Below are 17,638 nucleotides of genomic sequence, written 5' to 3'. Positions count from 1 at the left end.
ATCAAAAGTCCATTTGAATTCAAATTACTTCTTTTTTATTGATGTACTTTTACATCTTATTATCAATGTAAATATGCATTGGAAAATGTATTTTTTCATTTGTCAATGCATAAATGTTGCCAAACATAAGCAAAAGTGAAGTAGAGTGCAAATTTATCCTGAACCGGGATTTACACTCCATTTGCATCATTTCCAAATGCAGCCTAAAATATTTCATCCTTTAGTGCCCAACATTTGTTAATTACTTCCCAAGAAAGGGTTCTCTACTTTCTCCTTTCTTCGTGTCTCGTTTCAATTAATTGGCTAGATGTTGTTGTTGTTGTTATACCTATTTGGTTGAAATTATGTGCCAAAAAAGGCACTGGATTTCCTGCCCACATGACTCTACACACGCTACCCATGACACCGATGAAATGTGTAGCTACAGTTTGTTGTTGATAGAGTTCAGTAGGAAATCCAGACTTGCCAAAAATTGCTATTTGAAGAATGAGTTCTAAGCCAAAAGATCATTCTTTTTTGAAGCTAAAATTTTAGGCTGTGTTTGATTGCAATGTAAATAAGTTTGTACTGATGCAAAGCTATGAGAGTGCAAATTTTGATTTATTTTTGTTTTAAAATTTATCTTGTTTTATTTGATTGCAGTACAAATGAAATAAAATAAGACCTAAACAGAATGAAATAAAACCCAACCAAAAATTAATTAAACCAGAATTTGCACTCCTATGCATTGTACTAGTGCAAATAAGATTGCACTACAACCAAACACAACCTTCAAACTCAAAGAGTCAAATTCAAAAGTGATTCTTAGAATACAAACTTCGTTAGAAGTAATTCTATGAAAGCATGCCAAATGCAGCTTAAATATCAACCAACTCATTAGTAAATTAATTTATTTTCCTCACAAGCATCTGATACAATTTTTCCCCAAAAATAATTATCATATTAATCTGGGCAATTTCTGCGATTTGTTTATCAAAGAAGAAATGCCGTGGTTCTGTGTTAATCTTGATGAGTAAGTATGAATTTGATGGAAAAAATTAGGTTCAGTATCATTAATTAGTTTGGAAAATATACAACAAACACTTCACCATATCTTTTGTGGGAACTCCAATTCCGAGTTAGTTTGCAGAGAATCAAAGGAAATTAATTTTGATTCAACAAGGTACTAGCCTGCCCACTGTTGGGGTTTAAGCTTTTCAACAAACAAATTCACTGTAATCCTCTTAACACATTAACACCCAGAAACTATCTTATATTGGCAATAATTCTCAAAGGCAACCAATCTGAGTATTGAAAAGCAGCAGCACTAATGCATGTTGGAACCTTATCCAGGTGGGTTAATGCAGCTTTCCATGTATAAATAGGAAACAAAAAGGAGCTAGAAACTTGCTCATAAACTTGTAATATGCCTGGAGGAGAATGAACACTGAATGAATTAAAACATTTTGAGATTAATTTCATCTTAATTCATAATATAGAGGTTCTACTACTGAAACCTCTCTGGGTCTACAAGTGAAATCAATTACATATGGATGCATTGCACCCTTAACGTGGGTATTTGGCATTTCGTAAATTGTGGTAGTTGCAGAAGCAAGGAACCCATTTGAGAGAGAGAGAGAGAGAGAGTACTGATTTAAGTACAATAAAAAAAAAAAAACACTTAAGGTGGGGATGGACGGTTAGGGTTTGATCTTTTAGAAAAGGAGAAGATGAAACAATCCAAATCCGTATTTGTATTGTATTGCTTTTCAGTGAACTGCAAAGCATTGCATGAGCGTTGAAAGCAGGTGCTGTGCGGAGGTCCCACACCCCTGGGCCTGACAGCGTCCCAATGGCTAAGAAAGGTGAGGCTTTGATTTAGGCTTTTTCTTCTTCCTTCTCTTCTTTTCTTTTCTTTTCTTCTGCTCAGTAGGTGTAAGTTGATTTAGGCTTTATTAAGACTTCCCTTTCATGGGCCCCGACCCAAGTTATGAACTTGTCTCCCCTCCTCTACTGGGAGGGACAGCCCTAGAAAATCTGCTTCTAAGTTCAGAAACTGCTGTTTTTAATCTCATTTATCAGTGTTTCATGCAGAATTCAAAGTACAAACTCCAAACTCCCATCTTGGAGGCTCACCATCTTCTGATCTATCCCAACTGGTTCACCTTTTCCCTTTTTCAGCCTCAGTTCCAAACTTCCAAAACTTTAAAGTTAGGGTCCATTTCAATATTGTCACTTATTGTTTGTCAAAGCGATTCCTCAGTACAGAAAGATGTTTGGTGTGGTACTGGTACCACAAAAGCATTTTAGATTACAAATCTTGTACATTTGATGCAAATCTCACACCCCAAGACCATTGTACACTTTGGCTGTAAATCTTGATGCATGGACAACATTTACAATCAATGTATATATAAAAAGAAGAATTACTTCTTCATAATTCAGTGTTCAACTTTATTGCTGCAGTGGTTGATTAATTCAGTCTTAATTCAAAAGTAATTAAGAAAGAAAATGTTGACAAAATTAATGGCTATTGAATTCAAGTTCAGGTGGTTTATGGGGAAAGGGCTACCCCTAGCTGTTACTCCTTCATACCAGATTTGATCTTTGAAGAATGGGATCAACAACCCCTCTTCCCCCTCTACATTAAAAATGGAGGAAAAAATGCCTAAGCACTTGAGTGCTTTTCCTCTTCTATTTTTGGTGCAACTTCTGGGAGGTAGATTGGGCCACTCCATGATCCATCGGAATTGCTTCCGAGACTTCATGGCTACTTACTCTTAGGTTGAAACATTCCATATTGAGACATCCAATGAGATCAAGGGTCTTATATCACATCAAATTCCAATGCATCAAATGCATTATAGAGATTTCACAAAACATATAAAGTATTTTCTCCCCCTACCCTATGATTCATCCTTAGGCTCAGTTTGGAAAGAGTATAAACACAAAAATATATAATACAAGGTTTCACACTCTACATATTTATATTTATACTCTTTCTAAATTGAGCCTTAGGGGCATGGTTCAAAGTATCGATACGATACGCCCTTGTATCGGGCGTATCGTATCATAACTTTTGAAAACAATACGGTCCAAAATGCCTGTTTTCAGGTGTATCGGACCCCCAATTTTTTTTAATAATAAAAAGCATGCTAAAAGCTCCCCAGAAAACCAAAATTAAAAAAAAAAACTAAAAAAAATAGAGTTTTGACCGTTTCTAAGTGCCAATACGATACGACCGAAATTTGAACCTTGCTTAGGGGGTAGGGGTAACACATTAGTGTCATTAGCCTATAAGGCTATAGCAGTTCCTTTCATCATTGAGAAATGTCTAGGCGCGCCTCTCTCATTCACTAAGGCGGTGTTTGGCATCGATGTCGTTGCCCTAGAAAATGGCGCCACATCAGTGCTACATCAGAAAAAGTAGTGCCCCAAAAAATGGCCTAATGTTTGGTTCTGTTTTTCCAGAAAAAAAAACGTTGCCCCAAACTATGCCTTAGAAATCGGGAAAAGCATGATTTGAAGACACATCAAATTCAACATTTTCAACGTTTTCTTAGGTTTCAGACCATTGCTGCCAATCGTACAATGTTGTAGCACCAATGTGGCATCATCTGAAGCATTGGATAATGTAAACTAATGCTCAAAAAGGTTATATAGCACTGGTACCAAATAAAACTAGTGTTATTTCCCATAAAACATCCTATGTGGCATCACCAATGCTAAACAAAAAAATGAGTTGTTTTCTGATAAAACAATGCAACAGACCCCATCCATACAACACCATTTTCTCAGAAAATGGCTCTAAAGAAACGACATCGATTCCAAACACCTACTAAATAGCCCAAGCTTTAGACACAGCTAATCCAAACCTGATCCTGTCTGGCCAGATAAAGAAGGGTATCAACCCAACCAGCTGGCCTGGCCCATATATGATATACCTAGACTTAATCAAGCCTCTGTATAAATACATAAATATTTCAATGTTGCGATATCAATGAGTAAGGTCCACTATGGGTTCACCTCAACTCAAACCCAAAACTCAATTATTTACCACTTAACCCAATCCATTGACATCCCTTAAACCAATGCTTAATCTATAGTTATTCATTAGAGTTACTTAGAAGTTTTTTTTTCCCTTTTTGAAGTGCTTAAACAGTACAAATTCATTCATTCAGTTCGATTTAGTACATCAACCAGAACAATACATGAAAGAACAAACCTAGGAATTCGATGAGCAGCTTCATTTGCTGCTCTCCTAGAATCAATAATAACATTGTTAATGCACCAAGGTGGATCAACAGTCTCCACCCACAGACTTAAGGAATAAGCAGGAGCGACGAAAGAAGAAAACATTTAAAATCTCTTTCATGCACGAGGTGGGTTGAAATTATTTGGAGGATTGGAGCCTTCGGAAAGGACAGATACTTTGATCGAAGGAATCAGGGATATTCTGTTAGTTATGTTTGATTTAGTTTTTTTTTTCCTAAAGAAAATCAGTGAAAAGAAAAGGTGATCTCTCGAGATTCGTGGCTTGGTGGGGAGTCACTTGGTCACTTAACATCATGCCCCAAGTGCCCTATCCAAGGACAACATAGTGGCAGGGAATGACAAGATAGGACTTTGCACTTCGAACTACCAAATTGTTCGTCATTAATGAGCAAATGGATCTCATCATCTCCATCAATTCTTATTATTAGATACCTGTAGCTCGGATTATGTCTCCCTGCCATTACCATTCATTTCTGAGTTCTAACCATGAGCTTAATAATTAATTTATGTTTTGTCTCAATGTGCAGAAATTTAATTAGTTGCAATTTTTTTCTCGGAAGCCATTAGGCTATTCCATTCATTCAATATTTTTATCATAAAGAAACCAAAAAGGTTTATATATAGTAATTTCCATTTCAACAGTCGATAAAATATTGTTTAACTAGACTCAAAGAGTCTTATATTAATTCTTTGCATTAGTGTTTGGTGGGTCCAAAAGCCTCCATATTTTCATGGGGTCTTAATTAAATTAAGAAAAGAAACCCTTGAAAGGACCTTCATGCCTTTCTTTTTAGACGAGACTGATTGGCTTTCTCTCCTGTCATTGAAGGATCAAAAGATGTTATTGAGTGGGTGAAGAGAAGGATCAGAAGCTGTTGTTTGGCTAATTGTAATTGTAGTTATTATTATATAGCCATGTCCCACTTGCATTGCTTACTAATGCCCACTTGGCCTTCCATATAAGATTGACTTCAATTCAATGCTCTCTCTCTCTCTCTCTCGTTGTCTCTTGGGTTGAGTTAATTAGTCCCCTAGCACCCTCCTCTTAGTTTTCTCCTCCAACAAAACAAATAGTACTACATTGAAAACCTACCCTTTCAAAGTGGTAAGACTCCTTATACCCAACTTATCAATTTGAAATCATCACTTGCCATGGTTCTCAATTTAGTCCTCCCTTAGAATCTTAGATAAGAGAGTAATATATCATTCAATCCAGACTGATCTCATTTTTAGAAACTCAGGGAATTCATGAGTTGTATTCCGTCTCAGCCAATTGTATATATGGCCTGTTTTGTTGCAGTACGTCCAACTACTAGGTTACAGAGGAAGCAAGTGAAGACAGTTTTATAACTGCTTAATTTTGTTTGTTTCATTTCATATATACTCCTCATGGATTTCATCAGAGAAATAGAAGGCAAGAGAGTTCATGATCACTTGGGCGAGAAGATGAATAAAGGTGCAAGGTGCGTCTGGGTGCCAGGTCCAGTCATTGTCGGTGCCGGCCCCTCCGGCCTTGCCGCAGCGGCGTGCCTCAAGGAAAGCGGAGTTCCCAGTTTGATCCTTGAGAGAGCTAACTGCGTAGCTTCTCTGTGGCAGCTCAAAACTTACGACCGTCTTTGCCTCCATCTCCCCAAGCAATTCTGCGAGCTGCCGCTGATGCCATTTCCCACCAGTTTTCCTACTTATCCCACTAAACAGCAATTTGTGAGCTACGTGGAGTCTTACGCTAGCCAGTTTGATTTACACCCAGTGTTCAACAAAACAGTAGAGAGCGCCGAGTATGAACCCAACCATGGGCTCTGGCGGGTGAGGACTGTGGGATTGAAGAAGGACGACAGGACTGAGTACGTGTCTCGGTGGTTGGTGGTGGCTACCGGGGAGAATGCGGAGGCCATTGTTCCGGAATTTGAAGGACTGAGCGAGTTTTCAGGGCCTATTGTTCACACCAGCTCCTACAAGAGCGGAGACGCTTTCCACGGCAAGAGAGTGTTGGTGGTTGGATGTGGAAATTCAGGAATGGAGGTCTGTCTGGACCTCTGCAACCATAACGCTACCCCATCTCTTGTGGTCAGAGATTCAGTAAGTATTTAAGCCAAACCCATTAAAAAGATTTTTCCTTCTTTCCTTTCGTCATGTTCTTCTGTATCCAAATTAATAACTAAAACACCTATCCAATTAAGAAATCTCCCGATTAAGATTTTTCACTTTTTAAAGCCCTTGTTCTTGTTCTTTCACTTTCTCGATCGGGTTGCTACTGCACGCCATCATCTCATCATCCCATATCTTTTGGTCACTGTCGTTAGTTTCTTTTCTGAGCTTTTGGGGGTTCCTTTATCTCGGGCTGCAGGTGCACGTCCTACCACGGGAGATGCTGGGGAGATCAACTTTTGGGCTGTCCATGTGGTTGCTCAAGTGGCTGCCCATACGCCTCGTCGATCGTTTCTTGCTGCTGGTGTCGCGTCTCATGCTCGGCGACACATCCCGTCTCGGCCTCCACCGCCCACACCTCGGTCCCCTTGAGCTCAAGAACTCGTCTGGCAAGACACCAGTACTGGATGCAGGGACACTTGCCAAGATAAAATCTGGAGAGATCAAGGTCTGCTGCTGCTCGCTGGGTGGCCTAGCTATTATATTCCATATGATATTACAAGCTTTTTGGTGTCTCGATCTCTGCTCCGTATGTCAAATCATTTTTGAGTTTGTTGCAGGTTCGCCGGGGCATAAAGCGACTAACAAAAGACGCAGTGGAGTTCGTTGATGGGTGCATCGAGGAGTTCGATGCCATCATCTTGGCAACTGGTTACAAAAGCAACGTACCTTCTTGGTTAAAGGTATCTCTTATTCTTATGCCCCATGTTTTTAAAACAGACCCGGATCCGGAACCGCTTTAATAACCCGTTTCTAGTCAAACTGCTCATCCGGTTCGAATGGATGGTCCGTTATAATTTAAAAAATAAAAACAGCCCAAAAAACATTATTCTGATCGAATGAGTCAATGGTTGGATCATCTAGATTGATAAATCGCTGATCGAGTCAACGGTTTTTTTTTTTACAAAAGAGAGATGAAATGGAACTAGTTGCTGTCTCCATTTTTTTAACATAATCTTTACCGATTAAACATCTCAGGGCCCCAATTACAAGGTCTAACTCTATCAAAATTTCTAATAGATTATTGTCTCAAGATTTCTATTAGAATGCGGATTAAATAGAACTGATTGAATCAAATTGAAATTGTTTTCAGGAAGGAGATTTGTTTTCCAAGCAAGATGGGTTGCCAAGGAGGCCATTCCCAAATGGGTGGAAAGGGGAGTTTGGGCTATACGCTGTGGGGTTCACCAAACGCGGCCTACTGGGTGCATCGATGGATGCCAGAAGGGTAGCACAAGATATCGAGCAGTGCTGGAAAGCTGAGGCCAGGCGTCATTTCCCTGCATTCAGTTGTTCACCACCAACATTGCCAAAACCACACTAAGCCAATCTCTTTACCAGCTCTATTTCAGAATTGAAACATCTACAGTCTACAGATCAATGACCAACGACATTAATGGGTATTAGAGGTTTTTGAAGTTTTAGAAGTGTAATGGTTCTTTCAGACCAGATGTTCCTCCATTTCAAGAAAACAGAAGAAAATGAAGAATTTGTGGTTGGATCTGATGTTCCAATAATACTCAAAACGGCAATGAAGTCTTGCTAAGGAGGAACCGCGACTGAATGAACTGTTTATTGTAGCCTCTTGGTGGGTGCACCCCCCCCCCCTCTACCATCTTTGTACGTCCTGTACATTGTCATTCTCTAATTAGGGTTAGGGATGACTTTTTTAGTATGAGACATAGAGACAGACAGACAAAAACGAGGGAGAAAGGTTGTCTGGGTTTTGGCGTTTATTTCAAAGATGGTAGCATTAGTGATTACTGTGCTTAACCTTTACAATCTCCAAAGGATTTGGGGATGAAATTTAGAATATTTCAGTGTTTTGCTTACCACAAACCCTGTACTCATTAATTCTCCATTTTAAATTAAGTTGTGTTACTTGAATGGATCAACCAGTTAAGTAGTTAATTAAGTAGTCCAATCAGTAGAAAAACAGTCAAATCAAATCACACTCATAGAGGTGCCCCAAACCCTAAAAAGTCTGGATTAGTGGGTGCATGCCCACTAACACTTTATACTTGACTATGCTAGAGACTATCACACAAGATGTAATTACTAGAAGCAAGAAGAGAAAGAAAAGGAAATATACAAGAATCCTTCTCTCATGGTAAGCCATATAGAGAGCCAAGCTAGAGAGTTCCTTTCAAGGGTCACTGGTATTATTATTGATGTGGCTATAGAAATATCACTAGATAGCCATTCGCATTCACTATCCCCTTTGCTATATGACTTGTGTTTATCATCCTCATCTCCAAAGGTCAAGTTGGTATCATCAGAATGAAGCACGGACCACAGCTACCATATTTCGAAAGTCGATATGATTTCTACAGCAAATTGAAAGATTGTAAAAACAGAACCATATTAGCCATCAGTTCCTGAATCAAATAGCTCAATCATCCGATCCAATCCTGGGTCGAATTACTTCGGGCCCTCCATTATATATATGATGTGATATTTACAATAAGATAGATGCATGAATGTATTACACACAAGGTTTATATGAGCATAGGAGGGCTTAGCTAGGGTTTTAATATGCGTAGGTGGTGGGATTTATTCCAACCGAATAGGGTTGATGAGTACATCAAATATGGAATCCTTGGCTTGAGAATAAGGACACTAGCTCGATTCATAGATAAATAGACAGAGAGAGAAGGATTAATTTAGTAGATAAGACTGTCAACATCAAAGAGGGTTTTTTTTCTTATGAATCCTATTTAGGGCAAGCAAGGTGGGGCTACAAATTATTATTAGGTCCCTTAGCATTTACTACCATCAACTGCTGGCTTTTCTCTTCTTTGCTTTGGCAATTAATTAGTATATAAAAATTAAGTTACAGGGAAAATTATGATTTTTTTTTTTTTGCGAAGGAGAAAAGTTAAGTTTGTTTACACTTTTAATTAACTTAGGAATATTTACAAAGTACTTTTCATGCATAGTTATTTTACAAAGTACTTTCCATGAATCACTGAGAGGATGACTTCTCAAAGGTCCAAGCTGATGATAGCCATTGGGTCATTATACACGTTATCACCTCACATGAATTGGTGCACTCTCCACATGCTTAAAGATGAATTTGGGACTCTTGACCAATTCAGTGATGGGTCTTACTGCTTTTATTGTATGTGGTCCAAAATTAATGATTCTAACCGTTTGATTAGTATACTTTAATTTTTCTTGGACCATTTTCAAAGGTTTAATTGATTGGTAAAGGTCAGCATGTCATCAAATGGTGAGGGGCACTCAGTCCAAATTAAATTATTTATCAATGATTTTGCCACAGCCAAGGACAGTCCAAACCATCGCCTTCTTTAAGTATGTAATGTCTTCTGTTGTGATCTCTTTTCTAAGATTTAGACACATTTGTGTAAATGCTATTTCAGACAAGTTGGTTTTGTGATTTTCTGTTCTGTTGTTTGGATCATGGAAATGGATTACGAGGGAATTGGGGACCAACTGTGCAATTCTGTAGTTGAGTGAATTTGCCTAGGAGAAAATTAACCATATATTTTGTTCTTGTGGGGATATTGAGCTAAAGTATGCCACATAAGCAGAGGTCATGTACAGAAGATGTGAAATCTTCTACACCATTCTGCTACGTGTAAGACACCCCGGCCATTCAAACACCATTATTGATGCAAAAACCAGTCCCCATATCATTAATGGGTCTGCCATATCTATATACAACTTTGGATGTACTTGGTACTGTGGTGTGTTCTTTGTTATTGGGCCTCATTGTGTTAATTGGACTGGATTTGGTGCAATCCGATCCAGTCCAATGTGAGTTTATTATAAATGGATCAGGTCTAATTTAATCCAATCCCATGAATATTTTGGACTATTATATATGGACCAATCCAATTTAATGTCTGGACCATCCAATCTGTTCAAATTTATTTTCATTTAAATTGGTTTTTACCTAAACTAGGTCCATTGACACCTACATTCTTATCTTCTATCAATGGACCAGATACTGTCTCAATCCAACCTAATTCAATAAATACTTTGGACCATTATGTCTGGACTGGTCCAATTCAATATGTCTTGTTGGTCCATTCAAATTGATTTTGGTTTGGATGGAGTCCAATCCAAAACCGGTCCACTAACACCCCTATTTGAAGTTGTAAGTTTTGAAACACACTACACCCCTTGTGATGTTATATACGGCACATGGTGGTGTAGTGTGTTCGGATTTAAAAATTAGTTTTTATTACTAAATAAGTGTTTTACCAAAGTACGCCACGGTCACCAAGAACATGTGGCCTCAATAAGAAATCAGATTTACTCCTCACAGAACACGCCTCACACCATCCTCACAGCATATCGCAGCCCTGCATTGAAAACATCTTCCCATGATAAAATCAAGCACAGGAGATGTTCTCAATGCATGAATGGAAGCACTGTGAGATTGATGTGAGGCGGCGCTCGGTGAGAAGCAAATTTGAACTCCCTAAGTAATACATTTTGAAACTAGCTGGAATGAGCTTTAAAGAACCAAACACACTTAGGCTGACTTTGGCATTCCTTATATTAAGGACTTATCTACTTTTTGAAATTAAAAAAATTTAGTATTAATTAAAACATTTTAACTGCAAAAAAAGATAAGTCCTTAAAATAAGAAATGCTAAGCCTAAATGTAGATTTCCAGGAACCAAGAATCGTAATGAGTAGATGAAGTATGGATTATGGAGAGCTTTGAACAAATACAAAGTAAAGTATATATGGGTCTGAAATAGACTCCAATCTATCAAAGGAAAAAATCACATACTCAATATATTGGAGGTTTGTGATGGAACCCAAAAGTTCCAAAGTAAACTAGTAAGAAATCAAAATGGTGGAGCATGCTCTCCCAATATATCAAATTTTCGGGCTTAGAGGGGAACAATTAAGTGAGGTTCCAGAGAACACTCTTATCACAATATTTCCACATGAACCTACAATAAAATTGGTCCTAGTACTCAACAGTTGAGATTTCCCAAATTGATACAAACGATATCTTTTCTTCCTAGACTGACAACCCTGAGTGCATCTTTCAGTTTGGCTTCTCCTCATCAGGCTTATCAACTCTCAAAGCCTAGACTTCTACTACTGATTGTGAGATTTGATTCAGACGCAGGTCCCCGCTCCCACTAAGCTGCTGCTTTCCTCACCAGCACAACAATCCCCACATCCCCTCTTGAGCTATCTCTGTTATCTAGATGAAAAGGGCAACACATACAGAGAGAGAGAGAGAGAGTATACAATCCAATCCATCAGAAGCTTAATTTGGAGGTCAATAGAGAGTCTGAAGACGGAATGTGTAGATGGGCAACTCCATCATCAACTCTCCCTCTGTTAGGGACCACCACTCACGACTCACCACCTTTCTTTGATCATTCGTCCTTCATTCAATCATTCCACATGGTATAAGGCTTTAAAGCAGCCAAGTTGCGTTTTCTCCTCTGGTGAAAACAAGGGAAAAGGGTCTTTTTTCTCTCCCTTTCCCTTTATTAGTTACACCCAAATCGTCTAGTGTATGAACATCAAGCTAGCTTATCGATTAATGACCAGCTGCCAGTTTCCACTTTCTCCTGTTTAGTCTTGAAACATGAGAGAAACATATCAAACATCTTTTCTTCTCTCTCTCTCTTTATGCTTATACCGATGCACAGTATATAATTATCTTAACACATTAATTTATTGCAATCAACCCACAATATTCCCTCACAATAATTTCAGTGTCTGACCATTCTTGTTCATCATGGAATTTGAATGCAGAAACACCCACATCTTGATTTGAATGCTATCTCTTTATGGTTCTGATTCCTTTTTTTTTCTCTTCTTTTCTTCCCAATCCAGCAGTTTTAGAATATTTTCATCTAAGCATGTCTTTATTGAATTACTTCCTTTGAGAGAGACAGCAGACAAAGACAGCTTTTTATCTCTTTATCTTTTTTTACCTTCACAAGAGAACACATGTATAGACAAAAGACTATATGCTTCTTAAAGGAGAGCACCGACCCACTTGATCACTTTTTTAAGGGGGGCTTTGTTGCCTTCTTTCTCTAGAGATTTCAGGGATTACCAGTATGGAATCCTCAATATCTGGGATGACAATTTAGCACAAAAGCTTACAGATAAGACCCTATTTTGGAGCTTGCATTGGAAAGGGAAAGCCTCAACACATTAGCTTGAGGCATCTCCTCGATTCCCTTTTATATTTCTTTCTCAATGACTGATGAACGCTATGTGAGAAACATGACAGTTAAACATGTAGTGATCACCAGTTTATGGATTACTTGGCGTTTGTTTGGCATTGATGCCGTTGCTCTAGAAAACGGTGATATATAAGCGTCGCGTTGGAAAAAATGGTGCTCCAGGAAATGTCAATATGTTTGAAACCATTTTTTCATAAAAATGGTACTCCAAGCCATGCCTTGAAAATCAAGAAGGCATGGTTTGGAGCAATGCCGAATTTGACGTTTTCTCATATTAGAGCTTGTTGCTACCAACGAGGACATAATGTGGTAGTAACGTGAACTTCCTATAATGGGTACCAGTGCTGAAAATAGATATGAAACACAAGTACCAAACATAAGGTATTGTTGTTGCTCCAAGAAATGTCCTATCTCACAGCAATATTTCCAAACACAAAAAAAAAGACATCAATGCCAAATATATACTTGAGGTGTGTTCTCCAATATCAACATTTGTTTTAGCTTGTTGCTAAAACAAATTACTTTTTGTTAATTTTTATTTTTTTTTATAGACTTCTATCTATCTATCTATCTAATTGGGTCCGAACCTATAATTGCCTATTACAATAACAACATTATTTGTTATATGAATAAAAATGACAGTAAAATGGTAAAACTGTTTATATGTTGAAGGTGCCAGCTAGCCTGGGGTCTAGGGTTTTGAGGGAGGGATACCCCTGTTGTGTAGCCCATCCTCAAAATAAAACCAAAAAGAAAAAAGAAAACAAATACTGTTTATACGTTGATAAAGCAAGTTTTTTTAATAAAATAATCTTACATACTATTTATGACATTTATCCATTTGCATATAAATTATGACAAAATTTATAAGAAAATGAAATTATCTTTATGTATTATTAACTATATAATTGGTTTGGATTCGAATTATTTCATAACAGCAATAATCCATTCTACAATTATTAATCAAAGACAAAACCACGGAACCATCAACATAATCCATTCAGTAGATTTGGCTCTATCGGATAGACCCAACCCATTAACAAGCTTATGTATATATGTCGGTGTGCATAAAGAAATTATTATTATTATTATTATTATTATTATTATTATTATTATTATTATTGTTATCCTTTTTCTTTCTTTGATTCATGGGGGTAGCCCATTCTCATGGTGCCTTCCTCTAGTTAAAACTGCACATGGTGGGGAGTAAAAAGTAAAATTGGAAAGTGACTTCTCTCCTCCATGGTGGGGAAATAGTTCATGATGATCACAGCAAACAGTAGCCTTAATTACTAGGACAACCTCCAGTACCTATTGACCACCAAATTTTATTCTTGAGCGTGTCGCATCCTGACTGACCCACAGATCGCAACGTCCCAACCACCTTGCATGGCACTAGAGGTAATGGACCAGTTTTGGATTGGATACTCTCTACAATGAAATTAATAAGGATTAATAAGACATTGCATTGGACAAGTTCAGACTTAATGCTCCAAAGTATTTATTAGAATGAATTAAATATGGTTTATCTGTATTGGATTGGGTCATATTAACTGATATCCAATCTATTGATAGAAGATAAGAATACAAGTATCAATAGATTAGGTTTGAATTGAAACTAATTTAAATTAAAACCAATTTAAGCAGATTGGGATGATTTAAACATTAAATTGGACCAGAAAATGGTCAAAATATTTACTGGATTGGATTGGACCCGATCCATTTAATAAATTCATATTGAATTGTATTGGATTGGATCAAATCCTGACGCTCCTACATGGCATGAAATGAGTCCATGGCAAAGCCACGCATCCAGGAGATACTGAACACAGCCCCTACTCCTTCTATACTGGACGCATCCCCTCTTGGGCTCAAGTTGGCTATCACCTATCACTCTATCGGCCCAAAAATGTGGCCATTACTCCACTTAGGGCTTACTTCCTTGTTAGAATGGCTTAAGGCAAATTAATCAATGGATCAATCGGGTCAATCTTTCTTTATCTTTGATTACTTCACCTTCTTCGGAGACTAAAACATGGCTGGCCCAATTAATCTCTTTCTTGTGACTGGACAACTTGAGTATTTCATCCATACTCTATGGATCGATAATTGTAAAGAGCATGAAAGAAAGCCAAGTGTATTTGATGTACAAACTACGGCCAAAAAGTAGAGGTAAGGTGGATTGTTGATTGGACCAGATTTGATCCAATCCAATCCGGATCAATATGAATCCATTACAGATGGATCAGATCCAATCTAATCCAATAAATGCTTTGAACCATTTTTTATTGTACCAATTCAATGTCTGGACCGTATTCAGTCAGTTCGAATTGGTTTTAATTTAGATTGTTTCCAACTCAGACCTAATTCGTTGACATCTGTATTCTTATCTTCTATCAACCAAATATCAGTTCAATCAGATTGAATCCAATATAAATCCATTAAGGATGGATCAGGTCCAATCCAATCAAATAAATAATACTTTAAACCATTAAGTCTGGACTGGCCCATTCAATATTTCTTATTAATCCGTCTATTCCATCCAAAATAATTTTGATTTAGACAGTCCAAAACTTGTCCATTGACAACCCTAGAGGTAAGGACGAACAAGTGACACGTTTTTTTTTTTTTAATTGTATTAATTGTTAGAAAAACATGGTAATGCTTATTTACTGGCCATCATTAAACTAGAATCCAAATGAACAAAAGTGAAATTAGAAATTTTCTATTGAGGAACGCTTAATAGGGTTTTCTCGTATGATTTGATTTTTCAAAACAAAAAGAATTGCCACATCAGCAAAATACTCCTTGAATAAGTAATAATTAATAGCCATTAATTACAGGCGGCAAATTTACGAATTGGGTCGAGCACATAATATTAATTCTTAGGCTAGGGCCCAGCCCAGCACAGTTTATGGGCTGCAAACATTCGCCGGGCTAAACCAAATTTTGGTGGTTCAACCAAAGCAGTTAGCTCAGTGTAATGGTAACCATTAAAATCTTGAAACCTTTTTTTGCTTGAAATCATGTCCTCCCAGAGTCCCAGGTGCAAACATTCGCCGGGGTAAACCAAATTTTGGTGGTTCAACCAAGAACAGTTAGCCTAGTGCAATGTTAATGTAAAAGCAGCACAATATTTATATCTATGGACGTGATTTCAAGCAAAGAGAGGGGGGGAATAAGGGGATTTTGATGTTAAATAACCTGTTCTTAAATAATAATCTATTGTTAAATAATCCATTAGTTATTTAAATTATTAAAGAATTCTGAAAAATATTCTACCAAAAATTATGAAATAACTATTTCAGAAATAATCAATTATTTAAAAAATATTAAATAATTTAATTATCTACCAAAAATTAATAAATAATCCATTATTTAATACTTTTTGTTGTTAATAAATGTTTAAAATTTCAACATTTAGTGTAACTTACATTAATCATTGTAATTTAATAAATTTTCATTAAATTTTTACAATAATAATTTATTAATAAAAAATAATACTAATTAGCGTAACTTACTAATTTCTATAAAATCAATAATTATAGTTAACAATTATCAAATAATTTAGGCAAACTCTTTAACTAATAATTCATAATTATTTTTTAAATAAGTAATTAAAACTAAGAAATTAATCTATGAAAAAAATAGTCTCCAAAACTATTTAAATAATCATCCATTTATTATTGTTCAACTAAATAATTATTAAAAAATTAGGAAAATTAAATTAATAAATTAATCTCAGAAATTGTCTCATAATTATTAAATAATTTAGGAAAATTATTAAATATATCAACACCGATCTAGACCACTTGTTGAGTTTGATCATACCTGGTTTTACATTAATTAACAGCAAATGGTTTACTTTTAATTAAAAATAATGTAATTTATCATAATTACATTAATTTATTGTTATTATAAATAATTAATTTATTATACATTACTACTAATCAATAGCAATTTCAATAACTTTTAGAAATTATCATAAAGTATTGTTATTTATTATTATTTATTTTACCGTAAGTTAATTAGTTATAAAAACTTATTATAATTGTAGGGATGGTGATTTTCCCTATAAAACTAGGGCCCTACCCTGTCCCGCCCCAATTAGGGCTTGTTTTCTCCAATCTTAAATGGAGACGAAACTGAGACGGGGTGGGGATTACCCACAAATTCTTCCAACATCCCTGCCCACACAACATTACAGGATCACATTGGAAATATTCTCTTTACCATTCATGGGGGATGTTGCCAATTCACGATAGTAGTGTCATTTGGGTGGGGATGTAGGAAGAATTTGTGGGTAGGACATTCAGAGTGACATTTAACATCCGGAATCCAGCTTCAACGTCCAAGGTGGAGTGTGGGCAAGTTTGCAAAGCCCAACATGGTTACCAAAGCCTATAACGTTCCCATGCGAAGCCCAGTATTAACCCACTACATGTGCAAAGGTCTTAAGACTCTTAGGCCCTATTTGGTTTGTGGGAATAGAGGTTTGGAATTGGAATCAGAATGGATTATTCCAATTTCAATTATTTCGTTGAGCGGAATCAAAGTTTTATTCTCATTCTTGCTGGAATGGCCATTCCCTACTCTTTCTCCCTTAGGAATAAAATCTTATTCCTGCTGATCTCAATTCCCATTTCCATTTCTGTCTAAATCAAATAGACTATGAAAATAGACCATTCTAATTCCAATTTTGACTTTATAAACCAAACGGACCCTTAGTCGTAACCGATGAACCCAGTATATGCTTTGGGCCTTGGGTAGATATATCTTCTGGGCCAAAATTGGGCCTAAATAGATTAAAAGCATCTCAACTTTATAACTAGGAATCAGGATGGGCCAGGTATGAGGGACGCAAGGGCGGCTCAACCCGGGTATAGCGAAGCCTTGATGACGTGGATGGTACGGTATAACGAACTTTCTGTTAGAGAGGGTATTTACGTCATTTAATTGAGATTTCTCCCGCCCTCCTGAGCTTGCTTAAATGCACTCACTCTATCGTCGATTTACGATTATCAGGCCAGCAGCGTTCC

General features: G+C 36.9%; 1 protein-coding gene across 1 annotated transcript; it reads left to right on the top strand.

Moving 5' to 3' along the window:
* Nucleotides 1–5,261: 5,261 nt before the first annotated feature.
* LOC104595205 (indole-3-pyruvate monooxygenase YUCCA2-like) lies at nt 5,262–8,244 on the top strand. Its single transcript, XM_010255822.3, has 4 exons — nt 5,262–6,333; nt 6,602–6,850; nt 6,963–7,085; nt 7,496–8,244. Exons 1-4 carry the CDS (start codon nt 5,644–5,646, stop codon nt 7,724–7,726), a joined length of 1,293 nt encoding a protein of 430 aa, XP_010254124.1. The 5' UTR covers nt 5,262–5,643; the 3' UTR covers nt 7,727–8,244.
* The last annotated feature ends 9,394 nt before the right edge of the window (nt 8,245–17,638 follow it).

The sequence above is a fragment of the Nelumbo nucifera genome, chromosome 2, assembly GCF_055504915.1.
Source record: "Nelumbo nucifera cultivar China Antique chromosome 2, China Antique-T2T, whole genome shotgun sequence".
In the NCBI taxonomy this organism is placed as follows: Eukaryota; Viridiplantae; Streptophyta; class Magnoliopsida; order Proteales; family Nelumbonaceae; genus Nelumbo; species Nelumbo nucifera.
This window is presented reverse-complemented; position numbering and strand designations above follow the sequence as displayed.

Coding starts and splice junctions, on each gene's coding strand:
- LOC104595205 (XM_010255822.3), top strand. CDS start 5,644: ATGGATTTCATCAGAGAAATAGAAGGCAAGAGAGTTCATGATCACTTG. Junction 6,334..6,601: donor CTCTTGTGGTCAGAGATTCA/GTAAGTATTTAA, acceptor CTCGGGCTGCAG/GTGCACGTCCTACCACGGGA. Junction 6,851..6,962: donor TAAAATCTGGAGAGATCAAG/GTCTGCTGCTGC, acceptor AGTTTGTTGCAG/GTTCGCCGGGGCATAAAGCG.